At 33.9% G+C, this 20,130-nt stretch overlaps 1 protein-coding gene across 3 annotated transcripts in view; it reads right to left on the bottom strand.

Moving 5' to 3' along the window:
• Nucleotides 1-226: 226 nt before the first annotated feature.
• LOC118190918 (sugar transporter SWEET1-like) overlaps nt 227-20,130 on the bottom strand; it is a 36,179-nt gene continuing 16,275 nt past the window's right edge. For all 3 annotated transcript variants that reach the window (XM_035361714.2, XM_035361715.2, XM_035361713.2), the window contains 2 exons: nt 5,146-5,265; nt 227-2,757 (listed from right to left, as the gene is read on the bottom strand). In XM_035361714.2, coding sequence (XP_035217605.1) covers nt 2,656-2,757; nt 5,146-5,265 — 222 coding nt within the window. In that variant the 3' untranslated portion in view covers nt 227-2,655. The remainder of the gene's footprint in view (nt 2,758-5,145; nt 5,266-20,130) is intronic.

Raw genomic sequence — 20,130 nt, 5'->3', positions numbered from 1 at the left:
CATAATCCTATCTGTTCTGGAAGATATGGCTTTGAATAATTTATTATCTACAGAGAATATGATGAAGCCCTGCACTAGCCAAATTCAATTACAGCAAATGTCATATAGATGACTTTTCTGAGAATGTTTTGAATAGAGGAATATATATATATATAAATCATTGATATAAGTTTTATTTAAGAAAATAAATACTGATATACATATAAAATAATACAGACACCAAAGGTAAATTTAAAAAAAAGTATTTTATTCTATACAGTTTACATCTGCATTCATAACACATTTTACATTGTCCAAAGTACAACACCGGGACAGAAAAATCACACTATTAGTTATACATAATCTTAGGAATAATCAGAAATGATTTAATAGATAAAGTATAAAAACTTCTAGATTTCAAAACTTAAACAATAAGTTCTGTGTATGTAGAAATGTAGCACAGATGTTTTAATAACATAATAAAATGAGAACAACAGGTAATTTTGTAACATTAGGAAAATATGTGAATAAATAAAGATTTAAAATTAAATGTTTTAAATTACATCTACATGAAAACACATATGATATAAATTTTTCAAAACTATCACACTAATAAACCCAATAATTTTATTATTGATAGCCTATAAAGAAATGATAAATACCCTAAGTTCCCTTTTTTTATTTATTTATCTATAACACATTAAAGCAAAAATGATCTTTCAAAGTTGGAGACAAGTTAAACATATGACAATTAGCAGTTCTGGTCTTCATTTAGGTCAGAAGAATATAACAAAATAACAAGTTTATAAATAAACAAATAATATATACTGAATATCTCAGGATATAAATTTTAGAGCATATATTGTGTTTTTCACTTATGAGAGTTTAAAAATTCTCATAATTAAAAAATGAACAAATGTTTCTAAAAAAGAAGCAGATGAATAAACCAAACAACAAAATAATAAATCTTACAATAAGAACTGTACGATGGAAAAGGAAATACATTAAAAAACACAGAAAACATGGTACTTTTCTGTTAACTGTCAGTCACCATATTTATGCCAAAGCAACCAAATATGGTGGTCTAGTTATATGGCATCATGAACAGCTGTGCACTGACATCATTTTAGAGAGCTTGAACATCAATCCAAAATTTCCTCTCAAAATTTTTTAGTTGCTTAAGCAGATAAATTGGCAGCTGGCAGATATGAAAACCAGCAAGTTTACCATAAATTCAACGTTAATGATCCTGATACAGGATGCCATGTAACATTAACATGGGCACCAACATTGTCAACCTACCTTGTCAAATTAATATGGAAGTAATTGCATGAAATGATGAAAATGCTTTCAGTAATGTTGAATGAAGTAACCTGAAATTAACTAGGTAAAATCTATTCTGTATATTTGCATTTGTCTTTATTTTTTGTATTTATGCTGGATTTAATAAAACAGTCATTGCTTTTATAAGGCTTTATGCATTAGGGTTGCCACCACCTAGGTAGATTTTACCCCAAAGTTTATGTTCTGCACTAAAAGGTGCCCTGTTAACAGAGAAGTACTGAAAATATTTGCTACTTACCACTAAGTTTTAATACATTACCCAACAAATGCAAAAGTTAACATAAAAATGAAGTAAAAAATAGGAATTCAACCCAATTATTTAAACAAATTACTATTTCATTACCTGAGCTACACATATTACTAAAAAGTGAACAACAAAATTTTATATTACAGTGTTAAACAGCATAGATGGACAGCATTTTATACATAAAAACTTTATATCATGTAATCTCACATAAAGCTTTTTTTATGGCACATTAATATCAGATTTTGAAATGCCAATGTAACAGTCTTTGAGAATGTTTTAATTGCCATTTCAGGACTTTGTAATGCCACAACTAATGACCGATAATTGTAACATATAAAATGTATTCCATTTCATTGGCTTCATATGAAAGTTAATTTCTTAAATATTTTTCAATTACAAATAAAATGTACTAATCAAACAATGTAAAGCATGCTAATCAAGCAATTTACAGTGCAAGAAAAATGTAACATTATATATCACTTTTCGAATGTAATGCACATGTAAAAAAAAGAGGGGCATGTTGAGTTTTATCACAATTCAGAAAATACCATAACAATTCCAGAATAACTGAAATTAGGAAAATAAAATTCTGCTGAAATAATGTAAAAATTTAAACAATATAAGAATCCACAAGTACACACTATTAAAGGGGGATAAATGCTTACATATTCACATATGTGCCCTTAATATCTATACGAAATGAACTTCACATAAATATATTTTTTAATCTCATAAATGGTATTTTACTTAATGGAAGATAACACACTAGAAAATTTTAAAACATTAATGACTGCAATATAATCTCAACTAGAAACTGTTTTTGTACTTATATAAACAAAAATATTTACACACACACAGTAATGACCTACCTGTGAATTAACTATAAAAATGAAGATCATCTTTCTTGGCACAAATAACAGTAAATAATATCACAAAATAATAAAATAAATTCTATTTATGATATATGAATACTTGTTTTTTTAATCTCAGTGAAGTATATTTTTAAATAGGTTATCTAAAAATAATACAAAGCACATTTAAACATGTGCATAGGTCTAAAATATATGTTGCAAAATGCAACAATATTAAGAAATACTTCCAAGTTCATAATAAGGCTTCTTGTTAGGAAATACTGCAAAAAGACACAGCTGAGAAAGAGAAAGCAGGGCTCCAAGAAAATTCGGTACCTGTAATAGAAGGTAAAATATATACTTTTATATGGCAAAAGTAGATAATTTGATTCAAGGTAATGAAACATTATTATGTTTAGGTACAAATATACAGTAAAATATTGCTACATATATTTTGTTCATTTTGCTGTAAAAAAAATTAGACCCTCCCATCAATATGATAAATAATCAAAGGGAATAACGATTTACTTCTACAAAATTTCTTTTGAAAACTAAGTATACCATAAAAACTCAACACCATCCAGAGTTAAAAATAATTTAATTAGCAAATCTAATATTACCACCACCAGCTTCTGCTACCAAAATAACTGTTATTCCTATGCATTGCAGAAATACTTTGAATGACAGTTCTAGCTGCTATCCTGAACTTCTGGAACTTGTGCAAATCATGACTGTACTCTGAACATATGATTGCCAAACATTATTATGTGCACTGAGACAAAACATTATGATTGCCTACTCAATAACATGTTGCATGACCTTTGGCCTACAGCGATCACACAAAGCCAAGATATTCTGAAATGGTTGTGTCTGAGCTACCGTTCCATCCCAAATGTACTCTATCGAGTTAAGATCTGGCGTGTTAGGTGGCACTGTATGGGGGGAAAAAGATGATAATTTTTATCTCTAGGCGCACAATATTGTGTATCGGATTTGCGATATTGCCGTTGAATTGAATTTTATGGTTTAAGTGCAAAGAACATGATATTTAATAAATAAAGGTAACACATAAAACATTAAAAAAGTCCTTTTAGGCGTAATATAAAATCTGAAGGCATTCAGATTTTTTAAAATTTTGTATTTATTCATTTTAAATTTTGTATGTTATATTCACTTTGCTATGAATAATTCCACGAATGAAATTGAGTATGAAATTCTTTATGATACATTTGCTTTGCTAACGACAATCTTCAAATTACTCTGGGGTAGGCCATCTTCAGATTAGGCACCTAGCTGTGATGTCTTTGAATAACACATCAAACCCTGACAGTATATAAGTCTTGGGAAGTGATTCAAAAGTGACATATTAAACAAAGTGATTTCTAAAATAAGGAATACATTTAAACTGATTTTAAAATTATTACATCAAAATCTAATTTTAATTAAAAAATACAGTTTATTTATCAAATATTATTTTTATTTTAAAATACCCACTGATTTGATTGCACAAATGATTTTTTAAAAGATTTCCAAAGACTGGAAATTTTCTTTCTAAATTACCAAATTTAAGTACCTCCAATGTCTAACAAAATTTAATGTCTGATTTCTTTCCACCTATAAATTCTGCACTGCATTTGAAACTCAATTTTTAGCACGAATAGAGTTTAAAGAAATCCTTGGGTGCTTAAATCTTTTTTAGTAATGACATTTTTTTACATTTACCTTAAGGCTTTCTTATCAATGTTATATTCTTATTATCAATGTTATATACATTTCAATGTTATATTCACACTAAAGCTGCTTAAAATTTTGACTAAACTGAATGTGAGACTGATTTCATTTATTTTAAATATGACAATGTACTCAAAGGCTATTTGCCTAAGTAGAGGGATAAGTGGAGGACTTTTTAAGGGAAACTGACTGGTTTGTATACACATTACACATGAGAAAAACCATGAAAATGCTCATGCAGGCAGCCCGTTCCCCAGGATTAAAACCCCAGACCGAACTATTTTCGTGTTTCTTGACATAGAATAAAGTATAATCAAATACCGAGATTAAAAAAAAAAAAAAAAAGCAGAGGGGGATGATTTAACTAAATAATAATAATATTGCGTGCATATGGGTTCGTAATAGATTGAATGCACTAGTCCAACAAAAGGTTAATAAAATTCCTTCTTATCAAAAGAAATATAACAGAATGCTGGAATTTTACTCACAGATATTCATATAAGTGTTCACAATATGACACAGTAATAATCAGTAGTTATAATTCAATACTGAAAACGTTAGACTACAACGGAACGGAAAGAGAAAACTAATCCAATCTCACGCTGAACTTGGATAAAAATAACACAACAGCTAACTAAACAATTGAGATGAGATGTTCTCTGCCTGGCTTTCTATATCTTTAAATCAATCATGAGAGATTCTAGTAAATTCTGCTTCTCGAGATTTCTGGAAAGTAAGAGAACAGAATTACGGTTACAGCTAACAATTACGTTTATACGGTCAATAATGTTTATACAAATTAAATATAAATTACCAAGATAAACTTTTATTCAACGTTAAATACAAGCACTGCAGTATTTTTACTTTTCCTGTATAGCTCTTAAAACTAGTCTTGCGCTGCATTGCACGGGGAAATAAAGCAATTTTAATTGTATTTCTACTAACATTAGCTATCAAAATACAAAACTCGTAATAATAGTAATAAAAACTTACTTGCACAAACTTGTCATTTACTAAAATTCCATAACAAAGCCATAGAGTGGCCATAGCAAAAGTAGATAGAATCATTGCAAATGGAAGAGTCTCAACTGTTTTAGTTCTCAAGACATGTGCCTAAAAGTATCAGTGAAAGTTTACTAAAAATTATACTATTACGTAAATTACGATTACAAATAGAAAACTTTGAATAAATCAAATGTCAAACTTAAACAATTACAACAAGTGAAATCTTTAATAATATACATTATTGATTACAATTAATAATAATTAATATTAATAATTACAATAATATACATTATTTATAATTAATAATATACAATATTGATTACCTATAACTCATAAACCCATTATCTGCCCAATGGTGGTATAAGAGATTATAACCACTTTTGGGTCTTAAAATGACTTTTAGCTTAAACATTTTGTCCCAGCTACACATGACTACAGGAGACCTTTAAAACAATGCACTTTGCATGTTACCTCTAGGAAATACACAAACTAAGTCTAAATGTTAAGAAGTACTATAACATTATTTTAAATCACAATTGCTAAAGGCTGTGATGATGTTAAAAAAATAATATAAACTTTTCCATCCCGAAGTAAAAAAGAAAAAGTAGCACACAGGAAAAAAATTATGCACAGTAACTCTTAATAGATTTGTAATTTACTGTATGTAATAAAGTGTAATTTATTTTGCATAAAACACAATAAAATACAAAATGCATAAAAATCTACTTTTTCACAATTTACATTAAAGTTTCTACGCAAAAACAAGCAATTTGGCCAGAGGCCAAGAAAGCAGATTTTTTTGGTGCACAAAACTGAAAGTTTACTTTTGGTCCCACTTTGTAAGGATCTTAAGTTTTACAAACGTTTATTTTACGTTAAATCTTTACTATCACTTCTTATTTTCTACTTCCGGCCACAATTAAAAGCTTTAACTTATTTGTGCAAATTTGTCTTGCTAATGTCAAGTACTTAAGTTGTGGCTTTTTGCCAAGCAAGAGAGAGGAAGGAGCTATTAGAAGCAGGCCGCTTGCCATAGTAGTTTTACTCGGTTGCTGGTTGCCTTCAAGGCCAGAGGTTTAATCCTCTTGATAATTTTAAACGTATCGTAGTGTTAGCAGTTCTCTGTACTACATACGGCTTTTTGCTAATATACGGCCAATCTTGGAGTAGGCACTTGTTTGATTAATCCAAAGTTTAGTTAGAGTTTAGTTAATATTTTTATATTCTTACGTTCAGACCACAAGTGGTTGGTCTCTGTATTCCGAAGTCCGGAAATCATTGTAAAGAGAGAAAAATAAAGGGTTTCGTATACCCTTCCTGTGTGTATTGTCTACTTCCCAAATTTATTGAACATAGCTTTAGTAAGCTCCCTGTTCCGAGTCAGGACAGTCAATGTTCCCTAAGCAAGTAAGGAGGAACACAGAACCTGATAACTTGGCAAAAAGATACTGAATGTGCAGAAACTTACTTAATTCACTATTCTGCCAAGTTTGAAATGTAAACAAATGGTAAAAAATTAAGTTTAGCTGCTATGGTAAAAAATTAAGCTTAGGCACACTTAAACAACTTTTAAATTGTTGATAGTTCTACAACTACCACATGCAGTAAGAAGGCATAAAACTATTATAAATGCATAAAAACCTTAACCGGAAGGTAACAGCAACATAATTCAATCATTTTTAAAGCAAAAATTGCACAATTTACCGACATATAAAAATTTTAAAAAAATTCAGCACACGGAGGCAACAGAATGTGTGTGTGTGTGCATACATACACACACATATATAAATGTATATATGTATACACTTATATATGTGTAATATATAAAACTTATAATGTGTGTGTATATGTGTAAATATATACACACACACATTATAAATTTATATATGTACAGTAAAAAGTCTTTAATCCGGACGTCCATAATCTGGAATAATCTAAAATCCGGACCTCAAAGCGACAAACTTACTGCACATGCGTAAACACATAATGTATTTACGCATGCGCGTTTAATGTATAACGGACGGTATAAGCTAAGCTAAAATTAAATTATGAAATTACCTATTTCAGTTAATGTTGCAGATATCGTTGTTTCTTAATCTTCTAATTGGATCTGGCTTATTACTTTTTGCAGATTGTTAGAGCAATTTTATAAAAGTAATAACTTTTGGTTATGTCAAAAAGAATTTTCGATTCTGGAGCTGCCAAAGGATCTACAAAACGAAAGCATGTTTCGATGTCCGTCAAACAAAAAGTGGAATTGCTGCAAAAAATGGATAAGGCATATCCTTTGTTTCTCTAACCATTCCGAAATCTGTTTATCAATTTCACGCTGCTCTGTGTGAGGAGGGGGGGGGGATGTAGCGGGGCGCAATGAACTGGAAGTTGATCTGTCTGAACTATCCTTATCTTCAGGGCAGATGTTTTTATTTTAGTCGGCTTATAATTCCTTACTAAATGTAGTATTTCATCTTGATGTACTCTGTATTTGATATGATATAAATCAAATTCCTTGTCATTAAAAATATCACAAATACACATCAAATAGTTTTCTGGTTGCAATTTTCTAATTTTGACTATGTGTAATGTATGCTTTACGCATGTTGAAAGAAATGTTTAATAAATAAAACAAATAAATATTAAGCTTTTTTTTGTAATTTTTGATAAATTTTAGATCATAATTGTTCTTTATTTCATAAATTATGGTTTCACATTTTTAATTTTATAATTTCTGCATGCCATCTTACCAGATTTAAACTGATTATCAATCTGGAAAAACCGATAATCTGGAATCGCCGAAGTCCCGACGAGTCTGACTTTTGACTGTATATATTTATATACTTTTGGTGCGGCTAATTGCAACCAAAAAAGGAGGTGCACAACTACACGTTATAACAGTCCTATATACAAAATCTCAACATTCTGAGGTTACTCATTTTCGAGTTATGAGAGTCACATACATATATATAGATGTCACGAAAAAGTCTCTTCTGAATCCATTTTACATTCATTCACAATCCGCTTGTCATTGTTTAGAGATGTCATGCAAAAACATCATTAAATTGTATTTGAAAGCAGTCAAAATGGATATTTTCGTTGAAATACGATACCTGAACATTTTTGCGATTACAATACTTCCTTTACTTTATGAAAAAAAGTAAAAACTGTGGCAACTTGGCAGGCACAAAGTGCACATGAGAAGTAAACATGAACTTTGTGTTTAAAAAATGGTCGCTGTAATAAATAATAAGGAAGTACTGGAATTAAACTGGCTCAGCATTTTCAAATATTAATTCGCCATGTTGTAGAGACATTAGGATTATTTTGAAAGCATGAAAGATGAAAAATGAGAAATGCTCTCGCCGGAACTCAAACCACAGATCTCTTGAACACACGCTAAAAGTGCTGACCATTACACCATGAAGACATTATAAGAAAGCTAGAGAAATACCTTATATACTCCCCCCCTTTTAAAGCACGACTGGGGATTAGGGGACCCAACCGCCAAATCCTGGTGGTGGAGAATTATCATCCACCACCTTTATTACTTCAGGCACCACTGTACAGAAATTAGGTTATTTCGAAGCAGAAGAGATGGAAAATGAGCAGTGCCCTCGCCAGGACTCGAACCACAGACCTCTCGAATACACTCTGAGCGTGCTGACCATTACATCATGAAGGCATGCTAAGAAGGTGGGAAAATACTTTATAATCCTTTTATGAATAAAAATTTTAAACTTGCAAAGCATTAAAAATTCTTCAAATGTTCAAGCTTTGAGAAAGTTATTTGACAAGCTCGATATCACTACATGAAATTTAGATTCAAAAGCCTATGGTTTAATAATTTCCATCGTCTGAAATTAATGTTACTTTGTGTTCATTTCAATTGTCTTAAATTTACTGTCAGAGAAAATCTTGTTTTAATTTTAAGAGACACAAAATCAGAATGTAATGTTAAGGTTTCTCATCTTTTGTCTTTGTTAAAATGCAATGTTAAATGTTGAGAATCTACATTTTTAGTTTCACGTGACAGAAAAGTTTTCTCAAGAACCTCAACTGAAGTTTGTCAGAGGCTACTCCATGACAACAGTATGTGGAAGTACCTAGCCTCTAATCTGTTTTGTTACTAATTTTCAAATCTTTATAACTCATAAGCCCATTACCAGCCCAATGGTGGTATTTTGACATAAATTCAAATCTCAGCAAATATGCTAATTCCTTGGAAGTTTCAGGGTTTTGCTCCTGTGTATGAGATGAGCCAATTACAGTTATTTAGAAAGACTTCCAAAAGCACCACTTCCTTTTGATAGATAGATTTACATGCTTCACCAATAGTCCAATTACCTATTAATACCTATAATCATTTAACCAATAATTATAATTTATAAACTACATGTTTCCCATTATACCGGGTGGTTATAATTAAACTTCCCCTATAAACGGCATCCTACAGCACAAATGGGTGAACAGAATGCAACGAAATTTTGTATATGGGCTATACACGAGATGCGCTCATGGAATTTCGGAAAAAAATTTTAGTTTCAAAATGTCCACCAGAACGCACCTTTTCAGGAAAAACAGGAAATTTAACACAATAACCAAAACAGAATACAGAAACAATATTAACATTCATTGACTAGTTTCTGATGACCTTGCCATCGAACCTCATTAAGTAAAGGTAAGGTCTCTCACGAACTGCTGCAGAAGCATTTCCCTTGTTTTCATAAAACAACCTCACCAATAATGTACGTTCAGCTAAAGAGACCGTCATTAGTTACAGCCGGACACATCGGCTTCCTCTTCCTCTCAAGCACGCAAATCTCAACATTGTTTTTTCTACAACTGACAGCTTTTCCCGGTTTTGCATTTGATTATTCACAATTCTTGTTCTGGATTGTTAATATTGTTTCTGTATTCCGTTTTGGTCATTTATGGTGTTAAATTTAATTTTTTTCCTGAAAAGGCACCCTCTGGGGGACATTTTGGAACTAAAATTAATTTTTCGAAATTCCGTGAGCACATCTCGTCTGTAGCCTATATACAAAATTTTGTTGCATTCCGTTCACCCATTTGATCTGTAGGATGCCATTTATAGGGGAAGTTTAATTCTAACCACTTGGTACATTGTCTCATAAAAGCGATCAGACATTTCTAATTTCTGAAAACAATGTCAAAATTTTAAATGCATTTGAATACTATAAAATGTAGTTTTCTGGGTAACATATGTTTATATGAGGTTTTTTTTATATTAAATACTCTTCTCAAAAACAAATGATTGAACTTTTAATATTTTTCTATTCTGGGAATGTCAGTAAGAGTAATCAGATTTTTTTATACCAAATTAAAAATATTAACTTTTTTCTAATTTTCTAGTATTAGCTTTCAAAAACGCTTTAATATTTTTGGCATGGACCTACACAGATTTTTTCATAACTCCTAGTTTTATTTTTCTGCATTAATTTTGCAATTATATATTCAATTGTTATTTTTTAAAGAAATAATTTGCTTTTGATTTTTATATTCCATTTGTCATCAAATATGCCCGATAGAGGACACTGAGATATTATTTTGCCTATTTTTAAGTATATAAAAAACATTCATAGCAGAATGCTCAAGTAGAATATGGAATATTTTAATAACACAAAACCTTGAGAGTTATTATGCGCCAGACGAATGGTGAATAAAATTCAAGATGCACAAAAACACTGTATCAAATGAATTGATGAAATGAGCCTGAAATGCTAATGAAGGCATGGAGAAATGACTTTGAGAAATGCTCTAGCAACAGGTAGAGCCAGATAAGAGGAAAATAACTTCAAATCATATGGTAAAAAGAGATGTCTTTTAAAAATCTTATGAGGTTGATGTGGGGGTTTCATTCAATGAGATCTGTTAACATTCATTGAGTTAAAATGATAATCACGTTTCAGACTAAAAGCAGGACAGCAGGTTAAAATGTGATTGATTGAAATGGGAGTGTTGCAAGTGCCACAAATAGGCTCATTATCTCCTTTCAAGAGATACTGATGTGGCAGTGACCAATTTGTAGGCGAGTCAGCAGTACATCCTCCTTTTGATTGCTTCTTGGCTCCCAATACTCCAAATTGGGTTTTACTTGGCTTGCCACCTGAACAAGATCTTTGTTCTGATGTACTTCCGTATGTCTGTAAAAGAGACATAATTTTTAAAGGTAATATCAGCAGATTTTGAGGCAACATCGGTTAGTTTATTGCTTTTGATGCCAGCATGTTCAGGTACCCAGCAGTACGCAATAGAATAACCTATGTTTCTCAAACAGACGTGTGCCTTTCTAAGACTAAAGGGTGGCCAGTATTTGTATTTATTGATTCAACATCACTCAGAGAGTCAGAGTAGATGATGAACTTTCCGCTATTCTGCTTAGAAATACATATTAAGGAATTCAAAATGGCAAAAGTTTCTGCAGTAAAGACAGATGCAGCCTTATGAAGTTTACTACTCTTGATTTCTTTACCACACACAAAAACTGCCCTGACATGATCATTCTTTGAGCCATCAGTAAAAAATGCTCTATAGTTGGAATGACTTATTCTATGCTCCAGGAAAATTTTTTGCTACTGGACATCATTGGTACTGCTCTTCTTAAGTTCTCCAAAAATGTTAAGTAGGTGAATATTCACTTCTTGCTAGTGAGCAATACTGAAAAAGTTAACGCTTTTGGGATGCAGATCATTTAGGTTGAATTCTTCAATCAGTGAGTGAACGCAAAGATCGAAAGGTGGCATACATGAAGGACGTGCTTGGTAAAAAGACGCCAATACTGATCAGATGTCATGAGTCGGACAGAATGTTCGGCCTGTGATATTACTTTATAATGAAGTTCGATGAACAATTTCTTCCGTCTGAATTCCAGAGATGGTTCAAAACAAATGACATATAAACTTTGGACTGGAGATGTTCTGAAAGCTCCACAGCAAATCCGTAGTGCTTGATGGTGGACTGGATCCCATTTCAGTAGCACAGAAGGTCTTGCTGATCCATAGATAATACAGCCATAGTCACGTTTGGAACGGACTAAAGCTCTATAAATGCAGAGCATAGAACAACGTTCTGCTCCCCATGAAGTATTGGCAAGGACTTTCAGTATGTTGAGAGCTTTAGCGTATTTTTTCTTTAAGATATGCGGAAGGAAAGTGAGCTTTCTGTCAAAAATAACTCTTAGGAATTTTGCTTCTGGCTCAGCACAGATCAAAGAGCCGTCAAGATGCGGCTCTGGATTAAGATATAGATTTCTTTTGTGACAGAAATGCATGCATACAGTCTTCTGGCTAGAAAATTTTAAACCATTTTTGTTGGACCACTTTATGATTCTGTTTAGAGCAATTTGCAGTTGTCTCTCAATGTATTTCATATCTTGACCATGGCAAGAGATCATCAAATCATCTGTGGGAGGAAGTTCTCTTAAAATGGAATGAATTTTCAGGCTGAAAAGAGTGCCACTGAGCACCGAACCTTGGGGTATACCTTCTTGTTGTACAAATACTTGAGAGAGAAACAAACCAATCTTAACTTCGAAAGTGCGGTCCTTCAAAAAGTTTTGAATGAAGGTGGGTAAATTACCTCGCAGCCCAGTGCTATATAGATCATGAAGAGTTCCATGCCGGCAAGTTCTATTGTACACCTTTCTCATGTCGAAGAAGATTGAAAACATGATTTCTTTTCACAAATGCATTGCATACTGCGATTTCTAAAAACAGGGAATTGTCGAGTGAAGATCTTCCCTTATGTAAACCAGCTTGTTAAGGCGATAGGCAATGATTATTCTCCAGATAGTAGGTAAGATGGTGATTTACGATTTTTTCCATGATCTTGCAAAGGCAGCAAGTGAGCACGATGGGGTGATAATTTAAAGGGTTTTTCAGGTCCTTGCCGGGTTTTGCTATAGGTATTACAAAGGCCCTGCACCAACAGTTGGAAAAATTTGTTCCTTCCAGAGCGAGAAGGACCACTAGAGATTCATATGGCAGATGCTTTATCATCAATTAACTTATTCCATCAGGACCAAAGCAGGTCCTATCATTGCGAGAAATTACACTTCTTAATTCAAACATGGTAAGATCTTTATTATAAGAATCTGCATTATGATGGAAAAAGTTGATTTGAATCTTTGTGGACAGAAACTGTTCTGAGTAAATGCTACTGCCAGATACAGCAGCAAACGTACACCTAAAGCATCAGCTATTTCTTCTCTAGTGCTTTTTCACCTTTTTCTAGAACAGAGAAAGGATAATCATTACATAGTCCAGAGGCTTTGCAGACTCTTTCCCAAACCTGTTTGCTAGACATTGAGAAGGTAATAGTGGACATGTAGGCTGCCCATGATTTTCTGTGACTTTGCCGCCTCACTTTTCTTGCATTCGCCTTAGCTTTTTTAAAGGCAAGTAGATTTGCCAGTGTTGGATATTGGCGAAAGATACACTAAGCTTTCTTTTGCTCTGTTGAAGTTTCATGACAATCATTGTTCCACTAGGGTTTAGGGAACTTCGGGAAGGACTTCGGAATACAGAGATCACTTGCTTGTACGATAGCATCAGAGATCGTTTTTAGTGCTACATTAATCTGCACATCGTTTACCATTTTTTCAGTCAGCACAGCAAAAAGATCCCAATTAGCTTTATCATAAAATAAGCATGGTTGTCTTGAGATCACTCACTTTCCTGTAATATTTACAATCACTGGGAAATGGTCACTATCGTAGAGATTCTCCCCTACACTGAAAGAGCGAAAGGGTAGTGAAGATGGAGAACAACAAGGCAGATCAATTGCATGAAATGTTCTAGTTGGCTGATGAAAGTAGGTGTATTCTCCATTATTAAGGAGACAAATAGAATGATCTTCCATTAATTGTTCGATATGTTGGGCCCTTGAATTAGTGTCCCTACTTCCCCATAATGTACTATGGGCATTAAAGTCACCTAAAAGCAATAAAGGTTCTGGGAGCTGCTCTATTATTCTGTCCAACTCTCGCTGATCAATATGCTCATGTGGGGGTAAATAAACAATGCATACAGAGATTGAAAAGCATAAATTAATCTGAACCGCCATAGCTTGAAGGGAGGTCGTCAAAGGGAGAGCAATGTGTGGGTGATTGTGGGAGGTGATAAGGCCCACACGACCACAGGCACAATCTCAGATGGGTTGTCCTTCTTACTGTTGTATATATCCGTATCTTAGCATGTCTGTTTGGTTTTGACAAGGTCTCCTGAAGCGCAAGGCAGGCAGGTTGATGCATGTTTATTAAATCCTTGATCTTATCCGGGTTTTGATGAAAACCCCGGCAATTCCACGAAATAAATATACCCATTATTAATGCTTGTTTTGGCGGTGATGGTGTTTTGACTTCTGAGGCAAAAGGTGTTTCGGAAGGGATAACCCTTCTTCAATGTCCATTTCGTCTGAGTCTTCTAAGCATCCTGAACTCATGCTTGCGATGAAACTTTGATGGGGAGGGGGGCGGGGGTTGCTTATTTTTCTCTTTGATACCATCTCTATGTTTGTTCTGTTGGACATCCTGTTTTCCTTTGGGCACAGTCACCGGTGTACTACTTTCAACATCAAGTTTTTTTCCCTGATTTTTGGTTTCTAGGATCTTCTGTTGTTGCTAGTTCTTTTTTCTGTGCAGTTATTATGGTTTGCGTTGATATTAATCTGAATGATTTTGTTGCGAAGGCATAAGATTAATTTATTAGATCTTGGCTGATTAGAGGAAACAAGTCTTTTGGCTTTTGCAAATGATATCTTTTGTGTAACTTTAATGTTTTGAATTTGTTTTTCTGACTGCCATTTCGGGCATGATCTTGAAAAAGCTGGATGCTCGCCTTTACAGTTTATACACATGGGGGCAGCAGAGCAGCCTTCATTAGCGTGGCCTATGATGAAACATCGAGCTCACGTGAGGCTACCACGACAAGAGGTCTTTCCATGTCCAAAGCGCTGACATTGAAAGCAACGCATTGGATTTGGTATATATGGCCTGACTGAACAGTTTAGGTATCCAGCTTTGATGTTTTTAGGCAGGTTAGGAGACTTGAAAGTGAGTATGACATGTTTAGTGAGAATGAGTTGACCTTCTTTCCGTATTTTGATCCTACGAGCACCACACACGTTTTGATCTGCCAACTCTTTAACAAATTCCTCTTCAGTTACTCACAGTAAGTCTATTTCAGAGATTACTCCTCTGGACGAATTTAGAGTGTTATGTGGCTTAACTACAATGTTTGCTTGTCCTAATTTAGTTAGTTTCAAAAGACTATTAGACTGCTTTCCAGACACAGTTTCTATCAAAAGGTCTCCAGATCGAAGTCTCTTAATATTTTTCAGTTCTCCTACATAAGACAAAAGATGTTTGTTTATTAGAAAGGGTGACATTTTTTTTTTCAATTCTTCAGAGCTGGTTATAATTAAGTACATCTGATGCAGTGCTTTCTATGTCGCTTCTTAGTCTTTTGGTCACAGTCGGAGTATCGGGTACATTACATTGTTGGAGCAGAAAGGCATCACAGTATTCATATTTAAATGGAGAAAGATTCGAGTCCGACCGGCCCACCCACCATGGAGCCCAACAAGGGGACGCAGATTCCTACGCCAGGGCTAGCTGGACCTATACGCAATCTGAAGTCCCACAGTCGCTTTCCCAAATGCAGGTACTCCCGAGAGCTTGTCCCCAAGCCACTGACACAAGAACTAGTGACCAGCCGATTGACACCCATGAGGACAACAAGGTGCCTCATGTTTAACTGAAACAGAGGCCAAAGCAGTGTGTTGGGGACAGTACCTCGCCCCTCAACTACCAGGACCCTCCTTTCCAGTGACACAGATTTCTATGCATGGCAAACACGTGGGCAGTTTTCTCACCACTCAAGAAACTAGGAACAAGGCTGTTTCAGTTGTTTTTATGATGCGCCCGAACTTCAGAAGAGGAAACCACAAGGGAGAAGGAAAATGAGAAAAGTTGCAGTTAAGAGGAGAGGAGGCAGAAAGGAGGAGAGATCACTGGGGCTCCAGGATTGTGACACCTGATCACCAAGACGGTAATCCCCTGAAGGATCTTCACCTGCTATGCTTTAGCTGGGCATGTTGGAACAGCCTTCATGCCTAGGGTGGCCCTACCAGGAGCTATGCTCCCGACGTACTTCACCCGTTCCACCCAATGACCCCCCCCCGCCCCATTGAGGCAGCATAGCAGGACTTTGGGGGGGGGGGAGCAAGTAGAATATGGAATTATAGTTGCCACAAAACAGGTGAAACTCCATGGCAATTATTTCAAATTTTATTTTAAAATATCAATACTTTGCAATTACAAATTAAAAACAAAAGGATAAATTTCTTATGTGCTCTTTTGTAATGAAGCCACAATAATAAAATGTTGAAATATCATAAATTTTAAGATAATTTCACGGAAGAACTTGAAGACATAACTTTCTAGATATTACCTACTGTAGAGATGCAAAAACTGTGGCCTGCCGAGACCTTTTCAAACTTTTGTTGTGATTTGACATAGAAGGGATTGCAATCCAAACAAAATTTCACCACTTCCCCCTTCATTACTCATTCTACTCTCTCCTCGAAGTAAGATTTGGCACTGAGCCAAGTTCTCGCCGTCAACCAAAGCATGTTTTCCCTGCCTAAGCTCAAAACTTTCTTCTAGCCTGCAGGATCAGCACCCGTATTTGGATGATAGAGGAAATGATTTGCTTGGGTATCGTATCATACACCAAGAACAGTTATGTGCGAAAGAACTAGGATTTGACCACCTAATGAATGTAGTAAGCGATACAATCAATTTTATTCACTCACATGATTTAAATCACAGGCAATTTAAGGAAACCCTAGAACACACAGATGCACCACATAGTGATCTGAAGTACGATGGTCGAGCAGTGGAGAGGCTTTGGAAAGGTTTGCTGAGTTGATTGATGAAATAATACCATTCCTTGAAGAAAATGGCAAGCAAACTAGTACGTTAAAGGAATCATCTTTCAAGTGTGACTTAGCATTTTTAGTTGATGTGACAGCTCATATGAATGACCTAAACAAAAATTGATGGTAAAAAAACCAATTCATCAACCACCTGGCCAATGCAGTATCTGCTTTCAAACTAAAACTCCAGCTGTTCTCAAAGCAGCCTGGCTGTCAAAATTTTATCAATTTTCCTTAGATGAAGAAACTCAAAGAACATTTGCCTGATAAACAACAAAGATCAGATAAAGAGGCTGCTTAATTCTTTTGAAAAGCAATTTCCAGACTTTGAGTTGCATAAGGTTGGTTAAATTTAAACTGTTTGGGGATCCATTTTCTGTTGTAGGAGAAGAAGCTCTAAAAGATGTTCAAATAGAACTTATTGATTTACAAACTTCTGACTTATCCAAATCCGGATTTGGATATTCTAGACTTTTATAGAATTCTACCTACCAAATTTTTGCGCTTAAAAAATACTGCAAGCAGATGTGCTACCATGTTTGGTAGTACTTATAACTATGTGAACAAACATTTTCTCTTATGAATGAGTCAAAATTAAGAAAAAATCAAAAAATAAAGAAATAGTCAAATTAAGATCAACACTTGCAATCTGTCTTAAGAATATCAACAACTTCAACCAAATATATCTAAAATTGTTGATAAAATTCTATCTCAATCATCACACTAATGTATTTAACTATGGCTAACTTGTATACATTTTATTAAAATATTTACATACAAGTATTAAATTATCATGCACAAGCATAAACTGTAGTTTTTTTTTTTTTTTTTTTTTCATGTTGAACTGGGTGTTTTGGCCGCAGTAGCACATGCAAGGTAAAAAGGAAATCCCATCCCTCTTTGCTTACATAATGGTCTCCAAATCAATTAAAATTTGATATGGTACTGTGTCTGAATTGCAAATTAAGCGACTTATTGCATTGAACCCCATGACCCCACCTCCAGGAAATTTTTTTTCATATGCTTTTTGGCCTTCGGCAACAAAGTCGTTTCTGTTAGTGGGCCTTCTGCTAAAAAGGTTGTGCATCCCTAACCTATTGTGTTTCAAGTGCAAAATAATGTCACAAGTAAACACACTGTATTTATTACAGATGCTTTTGTTAGCAACCTGAGCAGTATCTGAAGACTTTTATGATATGACTTTTCTGCATTAAAAATGTTAAATTTTTGACCAAATATTTTATTCTTCAAACAAAGAGGAAAAAACTACTGTAAATTAGGGAAAACTAGGCAGATTTTTTTTTAAATAAACCATAATTTATAATTTCAGGTTATTCTTCTGTTATTGGGACCGGATTCAGAAATGTATGTATGTATGTACATATGCATGTATATATGTGTACAATTGTTTCACAAGAATATAGTAACTTTAAATAATTCTCTTGCGCTATTGCTGCAAAGAATGAAATTTGAATTTAGCGAATATTATCTAGCTGTATAAAGCTAATATAAATTTGAAATTTAATTAAGAAATTTTAATTGCTAAAAATAAAAACTTAATTAATGCTATGAAAATTGTAAATTAGTTTGCAGCAATAATTAATTTTCTATTTTTGGAATTAAAATTTCTTAATTAAATTAAAATTTATATTAGCTTTATACGAATAGAGAATTATATGTTAAATATATATATATATACATACTGTTACGTTACTTATTCTTTTGACACCAGTTGTTACGTTATTTTCTTCCTTCATGTTCGTATGGGGTTCGTTAAGATTTGGAGTGAATAATGACAATACTACTTGATAAAGTATCGAAACACACTTTATTGGACAGTATTAACAGGGCAACTCCAAAACACGTTTTTACATTCGTCGATGAACTGCTATAAACATGCTGACACGATCAGCGATACAGCCTCCAGGTTATCAGGCTATCACGGTGGAAACAGCTTCACGGCAAAGCACTAGAGTACAGCTCCCGACTCTGTACTCTCGAGACTCTCCATGCTACAACTCGCGATGCACTCGACGACACACAGAGCACAGCTCCTGACTTTTCGATTCAGTCGTTCCCGGAGATTAACACACTCTCTCAATGATGCACTAATTGTGATACACTAAGAGACTCTTCAATGCACTCGACTACCAACTCGGCGCTAGACTTCGAGATACTCGCTCAATGACTGACTATCAGCTCGCTAGACGAGACACATACTCGATACTGACTATCTCGCACTCTATGAGGCACACTCTCACTCGCCCTCTCGACGAGGCACTTACACTAACTGACTGCGAATCAGCAGGGTTTACATAGCTTGCGGCTTGTGTTCGAGAACATTCTGGGCTAAACCGGTAAGAATTCATTCCAGAAGGTTCTCCATCCGTCCATGGCATATCGCCAATTTTGTCGTCAAATGGATGATTTCTCGCCAAATGTGGCAACCCTAAAACTGCTTTGCGGGAAAGCTATCCCACCGCACCTGTACATTTCGTAACAATACATATAAAAAATATAATACATGCATACATGAACACATACATACATACACACTTACAATTCTGAATCCAGTCCCAATAACAGAAGAATACTAATTTCAGTTTATCGTAGTTAAAATTTTTTATATTTTGTTTGGAAACGAGGAATATCAAACTATTTATCAAAACACTAAAATGCTCAAAGGCCATATTTTGATTATCTTCAGCAGCAGAATGCATATTTCCACATAAAATATACATGGGTATCAAAAGAACGATTTCAGTGTGGAGTTTAGATTGTTTTATAAAAAATAACGTTTATACTTTTTACGTTTAGCATTTATAATTTCTATTTAATATATAAGGATAAAAGAGTGGCAAAAAAGGAATAGTTTCAGATACAGAACTAATGTAATATTTTACAGTTTGGTCCTTTTATTGTACATTACCTATGAAGTAAAACCATTAATATATCAAGAATGCAGGAATATTAACGTCAATACTAAACTGTAAGAAAGCCAATACTAAACTTTAGAAA

Source organism: Stegodyphus dumicola, chromosome 10, assembly GCF_044657685.1.
Source record: "Stegodyphus dumicola isolate Sdum_Otavi_A_Nest chromosome 10, ASM4465768v1".
NCBI classification, from domain to species: Eukaryota; Metazoa; Arthropoda; class Arachnida; order Araneae; family Eresidae; genus Stegodyphus; species Stegodyphus dumicola.
This window is presented reverse-complemented; position numbering and strand designations above follow the sequence as displayed.